At 36.9% G+C, this 18,783-nt stretch overlaps 1 protein-coding gene across 1 annotated transcript; it reads left to right on the forward strand.

Annotated features, from left to right (window-relative positions):
* Nucleotides 1–5,546: 5,546 nt before the first annotated feature.
* LOC114192569 (ABC transporter C family member 5-like) lies at nt 5,547–14,134 on the forward strand. The gene is made up of 11 exons (XM_028082329.1): nt 5,547–8,240; nt 8,358–8,678; nt 8,785–8,871; nt 9,986–10,672; nt 10,768–10,932; nt 11,224–11,518; nt 11,680–11,894; nt 12,151–12,456; nt 12,666–12,729; nt 12,867–13,106; nt 13,484–14,134. The coding sequence occupies exons 1-11, from the start codon at nt 6,192–6,194 to the stop codon at nt 13,594–13,596; spliced, it is 4,542 nt and encodes a 1,513-aa protein (XP_027938130.1). The 5' UTR covers nt 5,547–6,191; the 3' UTR covers nt 13,597–14,134.
* Nucleotides 14,135–18,783: the final 4,649 nt, after the last annotated feature.

The following is an 18,783-nucleotide window of genomic DNA, read 5'->3' on the forward strand; positions in this document are numbered from 1 at the left end:
GACCACGAGCGGGCATGTTCGTGTGAGCATCATATTCCTGAGTCCAAGGCTAACAAATTGTGTGATTGAAAGTTGAAAAACCTTAGGGTTTAAGGTCTTGGCCAAGAACTAATTAGGAGTAAATAAGATGGGTGTCGTACTTCTATGTTGTGATTATATATGTTATTTCTATTTTTATCAGCTCACCCTTTCTGTTTGTGATTGGCGATGATCGTGTGATTCGTCACACGGGAGCAGATGATGATACAGGTGATGCTGAGGCTGCTCAGGCGACGAAGTGAGGGCTAGCTGGGATTAGAGCTCGGAGATTTTACTATGTTTTATTTATGGTTTTTTGGATTTTGGTGATTGTAATGTTTTCTCCTACTACTGTTTATAAATTTTGGCGCGATGTTTAAATATTTTAAATTTTCCCTCATTTTGGGAATAATAATATTGGGACATTTTAAATTCATATTCCTTTTTATTTATTTAATTAAGTAATATTCCTTAGGGATGTTACACCTTCAGCAAAGGGTAACTTGTTTTCAGCCATTTCAAGTAGTTCAAAAACAGATTTAGGACCTTACTTGAGCAAATTTCAAGTACCTAGCTCTAGATACCAATTGTTAGTTTTGAAATGGTTGAAATGCCAAGAAGGGGGGGTTTGGATTTGAAAGCTTAAAAGCCTCCTTTAATTGAATCAATTAGATCACCAAGTTAGGATGCAAAAGTTACTAGACTGTATACTTTCAATTGGTCAAAAATAAAGTTAATCGATTGATTTTACTAAACAGATTCTGTTCTGGTATAATCAATCGATTGAAATAGAAAAACAGTCGACTGAAATACTGGAAAAAATACAAAAATGCATATTCGAGTTTTAAACCAAGAATAGTGCACAAGAATGATCAAGACAGGTTCTAAATGATTATGCAAACATGCTCAATGCTGTAGATGTCATGAAAACATGCAAGAACATGAAAAAGATGATTAAAACACAAGTTTTTTAAACTTTAAATGAATATGCAAGAGATAAAGGTTAGAGAAGAGATGAGATCACAAGATTTTTATACTGGTCCACTCAAACCTGAGCTACATCCAGTTTGTCAAGGCAACCTAAGCTTGACTTTGCACTATTTCAAAATATTTACAAAGTATCCATCCTTACACTTTCAAAATATGCAAAAACCACACAAAATACTCTTAAATCACACAAGAGTCACACCAGCACAGCAAGAACCCTCTTGTAGACCTGGAAAACCACAAAGCACACACACACAAAGCCTGAGAAAGATCAAACCTGAGTGGTAGCACAACCTAGCCTACCACAAACCTCGACGTGCCCACTATTGGAATCTCGCCTAGGCGAGATCTGGTAACTTGAACGAGGGGTTCCTCTAGCCTGAGCGAGAGCTCCTTTGTTTGAGCAAGACTAATAGTGTTGATTGGATAAATGTATGTTTTCTAATGCTTGGTTGGTGTGCTACTTTACAAAGTCATGTACGATGCCTTATATGTATTATATATGACACAATGAGAATGGAATTGATGAGTTTGGTATGATCTTTCGTATAGAACATGATTGGATGGTTGGTTGTGTATATTGGCATGAGATTGGTATGCATGATAACTTTATGTTGGTTGGTGAGACATGATTTTGGTATGGTTTAGGACGTAATTCCATGAATCTCGTGGTGAGATCTCATGGTGGTGCCTCACGGTTAGGACGTAATTCCACGAAGGTTTCGTGGTGGTGCTTCATGGTCAAGACGTAATTCCACGAAGGTTCGTGGTGGTGTCTCATGGTTAGGACGTAATTTCACGAAGGTTTCGTGGTGGTGCCTCATTATATTATTTAGTAAGGATTCAAGTAAGGATTCAAGTAAGGATTGCATCCTGAAACTCTAAAAAGTTAGTTAGTCTCACGTAGAGCGTACTGACTCAAGTGGTGAGTAGCAGAAGGCCCTAGTCTTTGGCAGGATAATGACCTTAGATGTTTGAAGGCTAACCTTGTGCATGGTAGGGTGAAACCCATTGGTAATGGCTCTACAGAGCAGTAGAGACCACCACAAAGTGCAAGCATCCAGTGAATCCGACTGATTGTATGTATCCGGATAATTGAGTCTTGGAATCTTAAATCGTATGTTATCACATGTTTGGTTGATTTATGTATCTTTGACTTTTAAATGGTATGCAATTGTATGATAAAACCTTTTTCAATCTAGCTTACCCTTTTTGTTTGCTTGTGTGTTCTATTTGTGGTTTTCTCCTTTTGCGATCATCATCAATTTATTGATGTGAGCAGATGTGGAAACCCCTAGTGGTCGTTAGGGTGATGGAAATTCCGCTGCGTAGCTATTCTTGGGTTGGATTCCCTGCTCTGAGTGCTCTTAGGGCACTGTGGCCCATACACTGTCTTTGCTCTATGAACATGTATTTTGGATAACTGTCCACTGTTTATTCTTATTCTTCTGTTTTGTTAATGGCATCGTGGTATACCTTAGTTTTCTCTCCGAATATTATGGATAATTGTAAGGAGTGACACTTATACTCCATGGTTTCATTCTTTTAGTATATCCCATGTGATGCTTCATTTTATTAAGCATATTTATTAAAATGGGACGTTACAAATTGGATTTTGGTTGACATTTTCCCTGAAAATCTTATAGTGTGTAATTCCTATTAATGTAAAAAAGAGTTATCGTGATTCTAATGGAAAGTGTAAAATGAAAATGTTGGTTTTTTTTCAAAATAACATGTCTTTAAGTGTTATATTTAAGATGAACAAGTTATTGCTATGATATTGGAAATTAATAGTAGAACTCTATTGAACAATATATTTGTACTATACTTAGGCGAACTTGGATAACCATACGGCCTAAACCGCCTACTAATAGTCCTATAACAAAACCAATAGATGGATAGTCAAGATTACATAGCGGCTTAGGCCGCCTACTATAAAATGTCACATTGTAATATAAAGCTGATAACTTCGAACTTAGGCCTCTCACAAATGTTCAAAACTTGGGCTCAACCCAGGGCTAGGCCCATAAAGAATATGAATATTGGCCCAAAATGACTCAAGAGGGGTCGAGCCCACAGGGGAAGACACATTAATGACTCTATAAATACGAGTGGACTCCAACAATTAAAGATATGCTTTTATTAATTCCCTAATCTGATATTTGACTTTTGAAAGTCTTTTGCTGACTTGATCATAGGAGACGACATGTACAAATCAAGAAAAAACCAGCTCGAGAAGTCAAGGATTGAGGTAAGACATTACTTGTGTTCCGTGCACATCCCTTATTTTGTTTTCGCAAGAACAATATTAATTCAGTAATGGTTCTACATAAGTCAAAGACGTCATTAATAAACCTCAAAACCTCAAACTTTATTTAATTATTTGCGTTGATGTATATGTGACCTATCTCTCACATAAGAAAGTATTTGGGAAATTAATTATTCGTTCAAAACTTTTACCTATTCTTAATGCATGTATATACGGTTTTTTTCCGTGGGCTTAATGCAACCGTTTAAGTTGTTTTATGTCTTCAATCCCAACTTTATATGAAATACAATTAATTACAATTAAATTACTTTTACCAATGTCTTTATTAATCTAATAATGACGACACTAAAATTTTAATAGTATTCATGGTCATAAATACGTAATGTGTGACAAAGGCCTAATTCTGTTATTTTGCATGTGTTCGGAGAATATTTTCAAATTACAAATAAAATAAAGGAAGAATGAAGAAACATCTCACAATTTAATGCTAATTGTCTTATTTTAAAAGATAATATATTCATTAAATATAAGTGCGACATCATTTCATATGGTTATGTTTTAAAATTATTTACTATATTTCTAGATATTTTCATTTTGATAAAATAAATTTATAAAATTATTAAATTAATGAAAATAATTTGTTACGAATGTTACTGAACCACATCAACAAAAGTATCCAGGTAAGTTTGGTAGGAGAAGTCTTTGATCTTTTACATGATAAAAACAAGACACCACCCAAGAGATTAGTTAAACATAAACTCACACATTAAATGCACACCATTAACTCAATTTGAAATATATATATATATATATATATATATATATATATATATATATATTATGTATATTTGCATGTAATAATATTCCTTTAGGCACTTTGTTCATGATTAAGAATAAACAAATACAAAGAGTCATTGAAGGAAAAAAAACTTGTGAAAATGTTTGATTCGTCTTATCAAATCACATGACTCCATTAATTACTACCAAAGCTATGACAGTTTAATAAGAGAAGGTACTTAAAAAAAAAAAAAAACACAACCAAAGGTTTGGTGTGGGATTTTATGTGCTGTAATTAATTTAACCTATTGTTTGTATTATGGCTAAGTTTTGGAGTTTTACAACAGAGGATCTATATATGGTACATAATAAATAGTAATTATATATAGACCCTATAAATGGACATGACATGGTGAAAAAAATACATACTTTCTCATAATTTTTATCTAGTTTATTCTTTTACAATATGAATCGTTAATAACTTCATGTCAACATTCAGATCATTCACTCTAATTTTTTTTTTTACAATGAGATAAATTTATTTATTATAAAGTAAAACTATAAAAAGTAGACAGGTATTTTATTTTGATCTTAAAAGGAAAAAGAAAAAGAAAAGGCTGTGATGAGGTGAACTTTCCGTCTTTACTTTTTGCTGCAAAAGGTAGATTTGTTGGGTGCTTTCATATGCACGTTGTGTTTAATCTGCATAAACAACCAACCAAAGAAGTGAAAGTAAGAGAAAAAGAAAGAAAAGAATGGTGTGGCTGACAATTCATGCACTTAGTTTTGGCATGTCACCACCACCAACCTTTCTTTTTGTATATTCTGCATGAACACAGATTCGTCAATATTGTTTTTTCCACAACTTATTTGATGAAGAATTAATTGAAGATGTGGTCCTCACTCCTCATTGCTCCTATTTACCAAACATGTTGGTGTGCTTTAAATTCTACATTAAAAAAACACACCATCATGCCATCACAGTCATTCACCACATCATCCACCATTATCTGAATTCCACCACCATCACCACCCACCTTACACCACTCTTCTACTGTAAAGCACAAACAAACAAAACCGCCCCTTCTCTCTTGCCAACACATTCGTTTTCCTAGTGAATGCAACAGTAAAATCACTATCAAACACCACCTTTGATCACACATGTCCACACCTACATACATATAAAATCAATGGTAAAGCTTTCCCATTTAAGAATATTAATGACCAATGTGCATGTTTTTTTTTTTTTGAGTGGTAATCAACTTAATTATCTTGCAAGAGTCTCAAAGTTTCTGTTTCAGTGAATCAACTTTAAATGAAACATCACAAGACAACATGTCGATAATCTTAATAATGATATATGGTATGCAGAAATATAATAAATAATATGTGTAATAATAATAATAATGTTTTTGTAGTGAATGCTAGTTATGTGGAATAATATTGTCTCTTCTTTCTCGTTGCCATATATAATGGTTTTGGGTTCTCATTCCGAAATTCATTGAAGCAGATCTTAGAATGAAGTAACTGTAGTGACGAGTCGTTTCAATTGACCTTTTTGGCTCCGTTCACCGAAAGCAAAAATTTCTGGAGAATCTGCTACACAAAGTTTCCGATTCCCACACGGAACTAATTCGCTGTTAAACAGCAACACACGGAAGCGTAGTTATTAATTAATTTGTTAGAAAGAAACAAGACATTATTAAAAAGGTGTAATAAGAGAGAGCCTCTTTCTCTCTCTTCGTTGTAATAGCATATGCTGCCTACTCGCCACCATCATTCGTCGTCGCTGGTGATTGTCGTTTCAGCTTTTCTCTGTATCGCAATTGGGGTTGACAAACCAGTGCGTCACGTCACCATCGAATTCAGAAACCACCCGGGTGGGGAATTTTGTGTATTTGCCCATTGGCTGTCTTTTGTTGTCTACAAAATTTGATTTTCAGTGCGACCCCACTGCAACGCCAGCATCCTTATTTTCTCTTTCTTCGTCTAATGTGTTGTTGAAATAAACCTCTTTCTCTTTGTTTTCACGTCCCTTTGGTTCTCCACATTTTCTGTATTCTGAGATGCCCCTTCTCTTCTCTTCGGCTAGTGGTTCTTTTCAATCCGTTTCTTCTTCATTAACGCATTGTTTGAAATAATGGGTGTCGCACGATTTTTCCATCATGTTCTGGGATTGTCCGTGTTGGAACTTGCGACAATCTGCGTCAACCTCACTTTTGTTCTTTTGTTTCTCTTTGTTGTCTCGGTGAGGCGTGCTATTGTGTACCAGGGTGGATTGCGATTTGGTAAGAATGGGGACAGCGGCAATGCCAGCCCAATCTGTAGTGTCATTGATGAAGAAACGCGTGGTGTTAGAATCGGTTTGGTGTTCAAGTTGTCAGTGGTGTCTTGTTTCTATGTTTTGATTGTGCATGTTTTGGCCTTGGGGTTCGAAGGGGGTGCTCTAGTTTGGGGTGAGGCTGACGTGGATTTGTCTCTTCTCTCTGTGCCTGCTGCACAGGTTTTGGCTTGGTTTGTGTTGAGCTTCTCGGCCTTGCATTGCAAGTTCAAGGTGTCAGAGAGGTTTCCAGTTTTGTTGAGAGTTTGGTGGTTTTTGTCCTTTGTTATTTGCTTGTGTACTTTGTATGTTGATGGGAGAGGGTTTTGGGAGGATGGTTTTCAACATCTATGTTCTCGTGCCGTCTCAAATGTTGCTGCCACTCCACCTCTTGCATTCTTGTTTGTGGTTGCAGTCAGGGGTGACACTGGTATAAGAGTTTGTCGGAACTCTGATCTTCAAGAGCCATTACTCGTTGAGGAGGAACCCGGGTGTCTCAGGGTTACTCCTTATAGAGATGCTGGAATTTTTAGTTTGGTAACTCTTTCTTGGCTGAATCCACTTCTTTCAGTTGGTGCTAAGAGACCACTTGAGCTTAAGGACATTCCACTCGTTGCACCAAGAGACAGAGCTAAGACTAGTTATAAGATTCTGAATTCTAATTGGGAGAGATTGAAAGCTGAAAATGACAATCCCTCTAAGCAACCTTCTTTGGCATGGGCGATTCTCAAGTCATTCTGGAAAGAGGCAGCTTTGAATGCTATCTTTGCTGGTTTGAATACTTTGGTGTCATATGTAGGGCCTTACATGATAAGTTACTTTGTGGATTACTTGGGTGGCAAGGAGACCTTCCCCAATGAGGGATATACCCTTGCTGGTATATTTTTTGTGTCGAAGCTTGTGGAGACTGTGACAACTAGGCAGTGGTATCTAGGAGTGGATATCTTGGGCATGCATGTTAGGTCAGCCCTAACTGCTATGGTATATAGAAAGGGACTCAGACTATCAAGCTCTGCCAAGCAAAGTCACACAAGTGGGGAGATTGTCAACTACATGGCTGTTGATGTTCAGAGGGTCGGGGACTTCTCTTGGTACCTTCATGACATGTGGATGCTTCCTCTGCAGATTGTTCTTGCCCTTTTTATTCTGTATAAGAATATCGGAATTGCTTCTATCGCAACATTGATTGCTACTATCGTTTCCATTGTTGTCACGGTTCCTGTGGCTAGGATACAAGAAGATTATCAGGACAAATTGATGACTGCCAAAGATGAAAGGATGAGAAAGACATCAGAGTGTCTTAGGAACATGAGGATTCTCAAGCTGCAAGCTTGGGAGGACAGATACCGATTGAAGTTGGAGGAAATGCGTGGAGTAGAGTACAAGTGGCTAAGGAAAGCACTCTACTCTCAGGCTTTCATAACTTTCATATTCTGGAGCTCCCCTATATTTGTTTCAGTTGTCACTTTCGCTACTTCCATATTGTTGGGGGGCCAGTTGACTGCTGGTGGCGTTCTCTCTGCTCTAGCTACTTTCAGAATTCTCCAAGAACCTCTGAGGAATTTTCCTGACTTGGTGTCAACCATGGCTCAGACAAAAGTTTCTACTGATCGCATATCTACTTTCCTTCAGGATGAAGAATTGCAGGAAGATGCCACTATCATAATGCCGCGTGACCTTTCTAACATGGCCGTAGAAATCAGGGATGGTGTCTTCTGCTGGGACTCTTCTTTGCCTAGGCCTACTCTATCAGGAATACATATGAAAGTGGAAAAGGGGATGAGCGTGGCTGTTTGTGGCATGGTCGGTTCTGGCAAGTCAAGTTTTCTTTCTTGCATCCTTGGAGAGATTCCCAAGCTGTCTGGTGAAGTACGTTATTCCTAAGGATAGAATAATATTTTAAATCTTTATGCATCGCTATTTGTCCATTTGAAATACTCTTGCTGTTTATGTCCGTTTTACCTGATGAATTGGATGATCCTGCAGGTAAAAGTGTGTGGTTCTGTTGCATACGTCCCCCAATCTGCTTGGATTCAGTCAGGAAATATAGAAGAAAATATCCTGTTTGGCTCCCCAATGGACAAAGCAAAGTACAAGAATGTTCTTCATGCTTGTTCACTGAAAAAGGATCTAGAGCTTTTCTCACATGGAGACCAGACAATTATTGGTGACAGAGGTATAAATTTGAGCGGTGGCCAGAAGCAGCGCGTTCAGCTTGCACGAGCACTCTACCAAGATGCTGATATTTACCTCCTTGATGATCCCTTCAGTGCAGTTGATGCCCACACTGGATCGGAATTATTTAGGGTTAGTTTCCTTAAGCTTGGAGTTAATGATGCTGTTTAAATGATTTTTTGGGCAGACAGTTTAAATTCATTTGATTTGGCTTAATCTATATGTCGTGTAACTGCAGGAGTATGTATTGACAGCACTAGCAAATAAGACAGTTATTTTTGTGACCCATCAAGTTGAATTTCTCCCTTCTGCTGATATGATACTGGTATGGCCGTATTTGTCTGTCTTGCACATTCATGAATTTATTCAGTAAAAGACCTGGATGATGTTTATATTTCAGGTGTTTTTTTTAATCATTTTAAAAGTACATTTCAACTTTTTGGCCATTCAAAGTTATGTATTCCCTGCATGATCAGGAGTTGAACTCTACTGTTTCCCCTGAAGGATTTTTTTCGCCCCCCATATCCTGGTTGGCTCTTAATTTTTTTGTTTCTATATTACAATCTGGTATTTCATAATACCTTCACTGTTTTCAATTATGGTTCTTATTTCCTTTACTATATTCAATATTTAAAAAAAAAATCAGAACTTGACAAGTATACCACATTGACTAGAGATAAGGCAATTTCATAGTATATAAGTGAGATGCAATCCTCACCTTACAAGTTGGTTTTGTGGGATTGAGTTAGATTTAAAGCTCACTCCTAACATGGTATCAGAGCCATTGTTTAAATTAAAGTTTATCCTAACGAACTTTCTTGGACATTTTGTTCCACCCGATATCGGGCTGCTAACGGACCACCCATTAATTTCTAGTCCCACGCATGAGATGTCTATACCTCAGCGTGAGGGGGTGTGTTGGAAGTTCCACATTGACCAGAGATAAGGCAATCTCATAGTATATAAGGGAGGTGCAAGCCATGAACTTTCTTGGACATTCTGTCAAAGCAGTCAATTTTAAGATAGAATATGCGATATTTTTAATGTGATAATGTTATATATTGACATGAGATGTTGACAACCTGTAAAAGCAATGCGAGAGGAAAGTTATTACATCTATATGAAATTTTAACTGTGCACACAATCGAGTGAAGCTGCTTATTTGATAATGGAACTCTTTCTTGCCTCCCTCACCTAATATTGTTCTGTTTTATGGAAGTTTGCTACTGAGTTACTCCAATCTATTGGTGTCATTATGGTAATTGAATGTTTTGCCAGTATTTTAAAAAAGCTTTCCTTTTCTTGTTTGGTACATCATTGATCCCTAGTCTCCCTTTATTTGTCAAGTTGTGTAATTTACCTTTACCTATAAAGATATTTTATTCTTCCAAGAATTCTCTTTTCGTTCTATTTCTCACTTTATTTTTTCAATCTGGTAGGTTCTTAAAGAAGGTCATATCATACAGGCAGGAAAATATGATGATCTTTTACAAGCAGGAACAGATTTCAAAACTCTAGTTTCGGCTCACCATGAAGCAATAGAGGCCATGGATATTCCTAATCACTCAGACGATTCAGATGAAAATGTACCTTTGGAGGAATCTATTATGAACAGTAAGACATCCATTTCTTCTGCATATGATATTGACAGTTTGGCAAAGGAAGTTCAAGAGGGATCATCGGATCAGAAAGCAATTAAGGAGAAGAAGAAAGCAAAACGCTCAAGGAAAAAACAGCTTGTTCAGGAAGAGGAGAGGGTTAGAGGTAGAGTCAGCATGATGGTCTACTGGTCGTACATGGCTGCAGCATATAAAGGTTTATTGATTCCACTCATAGTCATGGCACAAACATTATTTCAGTTCCTCCAGATTGCTAGTAATTGGTGGATGGCTTGGGCAAATCCTCAAACTGAGGGAGACCAGCCCAGAGTAACACCTACTGTTCTTCTTCTTGTGTACATGGCCCTCGCTTTTGGGAGCTCATGGTTTATTTTTGTAAGGGCTGTTCTCGTGGCTACATTTGGTCTAGCAGCTGCACAGAAGCTTTTCTTCAACATGCTTAGAAGCATTTTCCATGCACCAATGTCTTTCTTTGACTCTACACCAGCTGGGAGGATCTTGAATCGTGTAAGTTCTATTGTTTATCTCTTTCACCTTGTGTTTTCGCTATTGTCTGTTCGTGTGTGGTGTGCATCATATAATGGGCTATTTGTATCCACCAGGTTTCAATTGATCAAAGTGTGGTAGATCTTGACATTCCATTTAGACTTGGAGGGTTTGCTTCATCAACAATACAGCTTATTGGCATTGTTGCTGTAATGACAGATGTTACATGGCAAGTTTTGCTCCTTGTAGTCCCCATGGCTATTCTTTGTCTGTGGATGCAGGTAATTAATAATCGTCTTATGTTTTTAATCTTTAGAACTGCTTTCTTAAAAGAAACAGAAAAAAATTGTGCTCTTAAGCCAAAATTGAAGTCATGAAAGATAGAATAAGGTGCATTTATTTGAGAAAAATGAATTCATCTCTTTTTGGGAACAAATTATTCAAGGGAAAGGAGAAGACACAGTGACAAAGGACTATAAATCCTTCATTAATACATTGCATCTTTTCTTGTTTGTCTAGTACCCTGAGTTGTAATTAAATGAAAATTTTGACCATCAATTAATTCCTTGCAGAAATACTACATGGCTTCCTCAAGGGAACTGGTACGTATTGTGAGCATCCAGAAATCTCCAATTATACATCTTTTTGGTGAATCAATTGCGGGAGCAGCCACCATTAGAGGGTTTGGACAAGAAAAAAGGTTCATGAAGAGGAATCTCTATCTTCTGGATTGTTTTGCACGACCATTCTTCTGTAGTCTTGCAGCTATTGAGTGGCTCTGCCTGCGCATGGAATTACTTTCAACCTTTGTATTTGCTTTCTGCCTGGTATTGCTTGTTAGCCTTCCCCATGGAAGTATTGATCCCAGTGAGTTTTTCATTCTGATTACTTGTTTTGTGTCCCTATTTTCACAAGTGATTTGTCTATTCCTGGTATTACTTACACTGTGTGATAGGAAAGGGCACAAGTTCTGGTTTGAGATCACGCAGAATGCAATAATTGATAACATATGTTACTTTTCTGTGAAGGCATGGCTGGACTTGCTGTAACGTATGGCCTGAATTTAAATGCACGTCTATCAAGGTGGATACTCAGTTTTTGCAAACTAGAAAATAAAATTATATCCATTGAAAGAATTTATCAGTACAGCCAAGTTCCTACTGAAGCGCCAGCAATTATTGAGGATTATCGCCCTCCATCCTCATGGCCAGAGAATGGGACAATCCAATTAATTGATCTGAAGGTACCCAGCTCAGCTTCACATTAAGAATGTTTTTTGTTTTCACTAAGAAGGCTTATTCTGTTTTGTCTATAATTTCATCTTATGAAATTTTGTTTTCTTTTCTTCCTTTAGTCTATTTATAGTTGTAATTGTTGCAAGTTGCACACATTTTAGCATCTAAACTATGCTCTTAGCAATGTTACATGCACCAAAGGTTTTATAATGATTTTTCTACTGCAATTATCTCTTTCTCATGATGATGGATCTCCTTTTGAAGGTACGTTACAAGGAAAATCTTCCTGTGGTGCTTCATGGAGTATCCTGCACATTTCCTGGTGGGAAGAAGATTGGAATAGTTGGTCGTACTGGCAGTGGCAAATCTACGTTGATTCAAGCACTATTTCGATTGGTTGAACCAGAAGCAGGGAGTATCTTCATAGACAACATTAACATTTCAGCTATTGGCCTTCATGACCTTAGAAGCCATTTGAGTATCATACCACAAGATCCAACCTTATTTGAAGGCACCATTCGAGGAAATCTCGATCCTCTTGAAGAGCACTCTGACAAAGAGATTTGGGAAGTATGTATTACTTGAATAATTATATTTATTTAGAATTGCACAGAAAAAAATAAATCCAAAATTGCATTTGGGTTTCAAATGTGTAGGTATGGTTTGAGATAGATATTAAATTGTTTTTATAGAGAAAATGAGTATTATTATTACTAAAGTAGGAGTAGGACTGTTGGGGGTTACCTTTGCTTAATTGCTTTGAGTTTACCTTTTCACAGGCCCTAGATAAGTCTCAACTTGGTGAGATCATCCGTGAAAAGGGGCGAAAGCTTGATATGCCAGGTAGGACTTCAACAACTGGAATATGCCTTTGTATCTTTTCTTTCCATACCCCATAAGAGTGAGAGAGGAAAGGTTGTTTGCAATCACAAGTTGCTATGTGAAGATTTTTTTTTTTTTTTTTTTTTTTAAATCTGCAGTGCTGGAAAATGGAGATAATTGGAGTGTAGGACAGCGGCAACTTGTTTCTTTGGGTCGAGCTCTGCTGAAGCAATCAAAGATACTTGTACTTGATGAAGCAACTGCATCAGTCGATACTGCTACTGATAATCTTATACAGAAGATTATTAGAAGGGAGTTTAGAGATTGCACTGTCTGCACTATTGCACATCGTATTCCTACTGTTATTGACAGTGATCTGGTGCTGGTACTCAGTGATGGTGCGTATATTGCAGCTTTGGGAAATGGTTCGAATAAAGTAACTTTCACATGCCAACTAAATGAAGTAACTTGCAATCATTAAAAATAATTGACATCAATCGCAGATTCTCATTTCAAAACGCTAGATCTAGTTACATTGTTTGTACTATCAGTTTGAATAAAAGTTGTAAAAAGAATAGGATAAAATAAGAAAGTAAAATGAATTAAACATGTTTGTCTCAAATTTTATGTATTTTTTTCTCATCTGATTTCTTGGTTCTTTAGTCAACAACGTACCCAAAATATCTGTCAGTAAATTTTTGAGTTATTGGGATGGTTGGATCGGTCTTCATTTGTATGGTTCACAGCTTGTGAAGTCAATTTTGACATTTTACAGGTCGAGTTGCAGAGTTTGACACTCCAACAAGGCTATTAGAGGACAAATCATCTATGTTTTTGAAGTTGGTGACTGAGTATTCATCACGGTCAAGTGGCATAGCAGACTTTTAAACCAGATGAATATGCATCAAAACCTTCAACGTTGGAGGTGGGAAGAACTCAAGAACCTTCAGAGTCAGTGTCAGCACGAGCTCAAGACATTTCAAATGTTGAAACAATATTGATGCCTCAGTTGCTGCCACTGCTGCATTCGGCACATACCGAGACATAAAGTGAGCATATACACATAAGTCCTTACGGATCAAGCACTCCAGCGGCGGGAGGAACTTAGTTTCCACATTGAAAGCACCCATAAGTTGATTCAACCCCTTGACTTGAACAGCATTGAGGATCCATGCCATGATTGGCTTAGTTGTATAATACAGAATAAGATGATTAGTCTTTCAGGAAAGGAAAAACATGGGCGTCTGAATATGAATATGGTTTCAAATTTGAATAATGTTGAATAACACGCAGTTTTGAGAATGAGGCAGTAGGCTTTTGCATGCTTAGAAGAGTGTAGAGTCGGAACTTGTCTTTTGTATTACACTTTTTCTTGTTTGTTTCAGAATTATTTTAGGTCATTCATTGGCTGAAATTTTCCCCTTAACTTGGCTCCTTCCATTTTGCTATTTGGTTATTTTAGGAAATTAAATGTTTATGTAAGAAGGAAGAAAATAAATAGTTAGTTGGTCGGTTAGGAGGTCTCGATGTTATAGTCTTCCTAATGAGAAAACTATATATAGGTGGGGTTTCGCTGTCATGGGGATGTTATGTTTTTGTTTGAGAAGTTGGACAACATTCGTAGTGTCTTGTGTGAAGGGTAACATTTTCCCTTGATTGTATTCTTGTCATCTTGCTGTGGTGAAATAAACGAGACAAATTCAATATTGTGTAGGTGTGCTACTCGTGTTCTTGGGTGGGTAAATCACGAATATCAGTTTCTTTAATCAAGAAACCTAACATTTGGTCAAACCTACTTATATGAGGGGAGAGAACAATGGAAGGAAGAATAGTTGCGTTGGAGAAATTGGCCAGCAAACATGGAAGAGTGATATTTGAAATGCAAGATAACTTTCAAGAAATTAAATATTTGTTGTGTCACTTCAAGAGGAGGGAAGAAAGCTCTGATGGTCCACATGTATCTCAAGGGTTAAGTCCAATCAAAGGCTAACAAGATGATGCATGTTGGAGCATTAAAGTAGACTTTAATTTTGGGTCAATCGTTTAGGCCATGCTTTGAAAATAATGTAAAATTACTAGAAGTAGTTTTGGATCATAAATGATCTAGCTTTTCCAATTGGGTCAATTCAAGTCCAATTAAAAAAGTCTAGACCAAGTTTGCATCTAGCCTTAGTCATGAGTTGCAAATTTAGCACATGTATTAAATGAGAAAAGTGTGACATGTCACATGGCATGTGATCTACTTTTTGTGGATCTTAGATCTAGATCTAAATCTAGACACATGTGCTTCACATGGCCACCTTGCATTTGCATTCCATTTAGTTTTGAATTTTGATTTCATTTTAGGAAATGCTCTCTACTATAAATAAGAGACTCTACACTCTTTGTAAGGTTACTTTTGAATGGTAATAGACTTGTTGTTGAGATCACTCCACCCCTGTTGCCTCAAGAGTCACTTGCTAGAATAATTTTCTACCAAAACTCCTCTAGCCCCCTTCCCTAGAATAGACTTCTTTTCTTGGCTTCATCTCCACTTCATCTTCATTGCTTCAAGAACCTTCAAGCTTGACTCCACTTCTTCATTCCAACTGCATTTTCGTTGCCTCCATGGATCTCCTCTTCCCCATTTTGGTGCAAGGAGGTTCATCACGTAAACTTGTCCCGTAAACATGACCCCTACAATCGACCTGTAAATTCAACCGTAAACTCAAACAAAAAACATGACTCGTAAAATCAACCTGAAAATTCGACCCTGTATAATACGACCCTAATGACGACCCGCAAACTCGATCTAAAAATTCGATCCGTAAACTTGACCAGCAAAATTGATGGATAAAACACGATACATAATCTCAATTTATAAACCTAACTCGTAAACTCGACCTATAAACTAGACCCGTAAACTCGTTGGTAAAATCGAACCAGAAACTGGATCTGTAAACTAAACCCGAAAACAGGACAAGTAAACTTGGCTCGTACACCTGATCCATAAACTTGGCTTGAAAACTCGACTCATAAACTCGGCCCATAAACCTATCCCATAAAATCGACCCATAAAAACATCATGTAAAATTGACCCAAAAATTCGATCGTAAACTCGAACCGAAAACACGACCCATAAAATCAACATAAAATTGACCCCATAAAATTTGAGCCATAATCATGAACAATAAACTTAACTAACTTATTTAACTCGTAAAACACGATTCGTAATCCCGATCCGTAAACTCAACTCGAAAAGTTGAAACAAAACTTAACCAGTAAACTAGAATCGTAAACACGACCAGTAAACTCGGCCCATAAATCTGACTCATAAACTTGGCCCAAAAATTTGAATCGTAAAATTGGCCCGTAGATCTATCCAATAAAGTCGATCGTAAACTTGTCTCGTAAACACAACCCCTACAATCGACCTGTAAATTCAACTGTAAACTCAAACAGAAAACATGACTCGTAAAATCAACCTGAAAATTCGACCCTATATAATACGACCCTAATCATGACCTACAAACTCGATATTTAAACTCGACCTATAAATTCGATCCGTAAACTCAAGCAACAAATTTTACCTATAAAATACTACTTGTAATCTCAATTTGTAAAACCTAGTCCGTAAATTCAACTCATAAACGTGCCAGTAAACTAGACCCATAAACTCAGCAGTTAAATGGACACGTAAACTGGATTTGTAAACTCAACTCGAAAACATGACTAGTAAACTCGGCCTGTACCCAATGTGTCTGAATTATCCCTTTTTGATGTAGACAGAGAATCTAATTTGAGGACAAATCCTTCTCAAGAGGGAAAGAATGATTGAGGTGTGGCAATGAGCAAGGACAAGGATCCACTTGAAGAACTTGGAGGACCTTTGACACAGTCTAGAGCAAAGAAAGCAAAAGAAGTTTTGCAGCAAGTGTTGTCAATATTATTTGAATACAAGCCCAAGTTTGAAGGAGAAAAGACAAAAGTTGTAAATTTCATCGTGGTCCAAATGGAAGAGGACTAACGCGCCACATTGATGCAGTTTCTTTTATTTAAATAAGGGCCCAATGCTTTGTAAAATTGGCTGACCAAATTATGTTTTCGGTTAACCAATTAATGAGCTTTAGTTTTGCTTTTCAATTCAAGTTGTAATAAGGACCTATTTGACAACTTAAGAACCAGCCTTTGGAAGACCAAGAGAACCTTGCTGAATACTTTTTGATGACTTTTGGCTGCCACATTTTCAGTTACAATGAACCATTAGAGAGGATTGGTGTTCTGAAATTTGAAAAATTCCATCTTTTGGTAACACTTTTTCAATTTTTTTATTATTTTTTACCATTTACAATTTAAATAATTCATCTTTTATATGTAAAAATTACTCAAAATTTGACGAGAAACTTATTGGTCAATATTCAAAGGGAATTGGTATTTTGAAATTTCAAAAATTCCATCATTTTGTAGAAGTTTTTAAATTTTTTTTTTTTACTATTTTTTACTATTTACAATTTAAAGAATTGAAATTTTTTACATAAAAATTGTTCAAAATTTCACGAGAGACTTATTGGCCAATATTTAAAAGGGATTGGTGTTCTGAAATTTAAAAAATTCTATCATTTTGTAACAGTTTTTTAATTTTTTTCACTATTTTTCACTATTTACAATTTAAATAATTGATAATTAATATATAATATTGCTCAAAATTTCATAACGAACAGGTTGGTCGGTACTCAAAGGGATTGGTGTTTTGAAATTTGAAAAATTTCATCTTTTGTTAAAGCTTTTTTTAATTTTTTTTACTATTTTTTACTGTAACATCCCTAAGGAATATTACTTAATTAAATAAATAAATAAAGAAAAAGAAGTTAAAACGTCGTAATATTATTATTCCCAAACGCGGGAAAAATTTAAAATGTTCAAACAACGCGCCAACATTTATAAAGTAGTAGTAATAAAAATGTTCAACTTCCAAAATCCTTTAACATAAAAGAAATCATAGTAAAATCTCCTAGCTCTAATCCTAGTTAGCCCTCACTCCGTCGTCTGCACATCCACAACATCACCTGTATCATCATCTGCTCCCGTATAACGAATCACACGATCATCGCCAATCACAAACAGAAAGGGTGAGCTGATAAAATTTGAAATAAAGTATAAATTAATAGAATATATAATTAAGACACCCATCTTATTCATTCTACTTAGTTCTTGGCCAAGATCTTATCCCCAAGACTTTTCTGCCTTCACATCACACATATAGTTAGTCTTGGATTCAGGATTTATGATGCTCACACGAACCTGCCCGCTCGTGGTCCTGCCTCTACGAACCTCCCCGCTCGTAGTCCTGCTCTATGGACCTAGTAGTCCAACACATGTGATCCACCAACTACGTACCTCCCCGCACGCAACATCTCTCAAGTGTGAGCACGGAACATACGAACCTACCTCGCTCGTATCCCCACACGAGAGTAACTGGATATGAACCTACTCGCTCATATCATCACATGTTCACCACCATCCATGAACCTACCTGCTCATGGCACAACATCTCCCGATCTAAGTGTAGAGTCATTGCGTTAAAACATCACACACAAGCCATTAACAGTAGCATTATCGCTTGGCACAACCTAATCGCCGCCAGGCGAATTCTGCCCAGACCGCCTAGCGGTACAAGTCCCACCGCCAGGCGCCAGCCCACAAGCATAACCCGATTTCCATTCTACTGCCTAACGGGTCACCCCCTGCTGCCAGGCGCTATATCAGTAGTGCACTCCTGCTAGTTTTTGCACTCAAAACTGATCATAACTTAGCCCAACCTTCATTCCAATTTCATTCATTCTCATTTCATAATCGATTGCTTAAGTTCATAGCTCTAAGCAACAATCATATAATTCCATCACGTATGGATAATTAACAACATCTTCCATCCACTTGATTCAAGTTCATTTCTACCACTTAGACTTCACTAATTCATGACAGCATACTATACCCAGTAAAATTGTCCATCCTTAATTTATTCCTACTGTATCATCTATGCTTGTATCATCTAACCTTTAGTCACTCTCCTATCCCATAATTAACACTTGGTATTAG

This window comes from Vigna unguiculata, chromosome 7, assembly GCF_004118075.2.
Source record: "Vigna unguiculata cultivar IT97K-499-35 chromosome 7, ASM411807v1, whole genome shotgun sequence".
Lineage (NCBI taxonomy): Eukaryota > Viridiplantae > Streptophyta > Magnoliopsida > Fabales > Fabaceae > Vigna > Vigna unguiculata.

Bases quoted from the DNA above. Each gene is read 5' to 3' on its own strand.
- LOC114192569 (XM_028082329.1), top strand. From the start codon at position 6,192: ATGGGTGTCGCACGATTTTTCCATCATGTTCTGGGATTGTCCGTGTTG. The intron at 11,519-11,679 runs GTGAGTTTTTCA...TTTTCTGTGAAG, and splicing joins CCATGGAAGTATTGATCCCA to GCATGGCTGGACTTGCTGTA. The intron at 11,895-12,150 runs GTACCCAGCTCA...CTCCTTTTGAAG, and splicing joins TCCAATTAATTGATCTGAAG to GTACGTTACAAGGAAAATCT.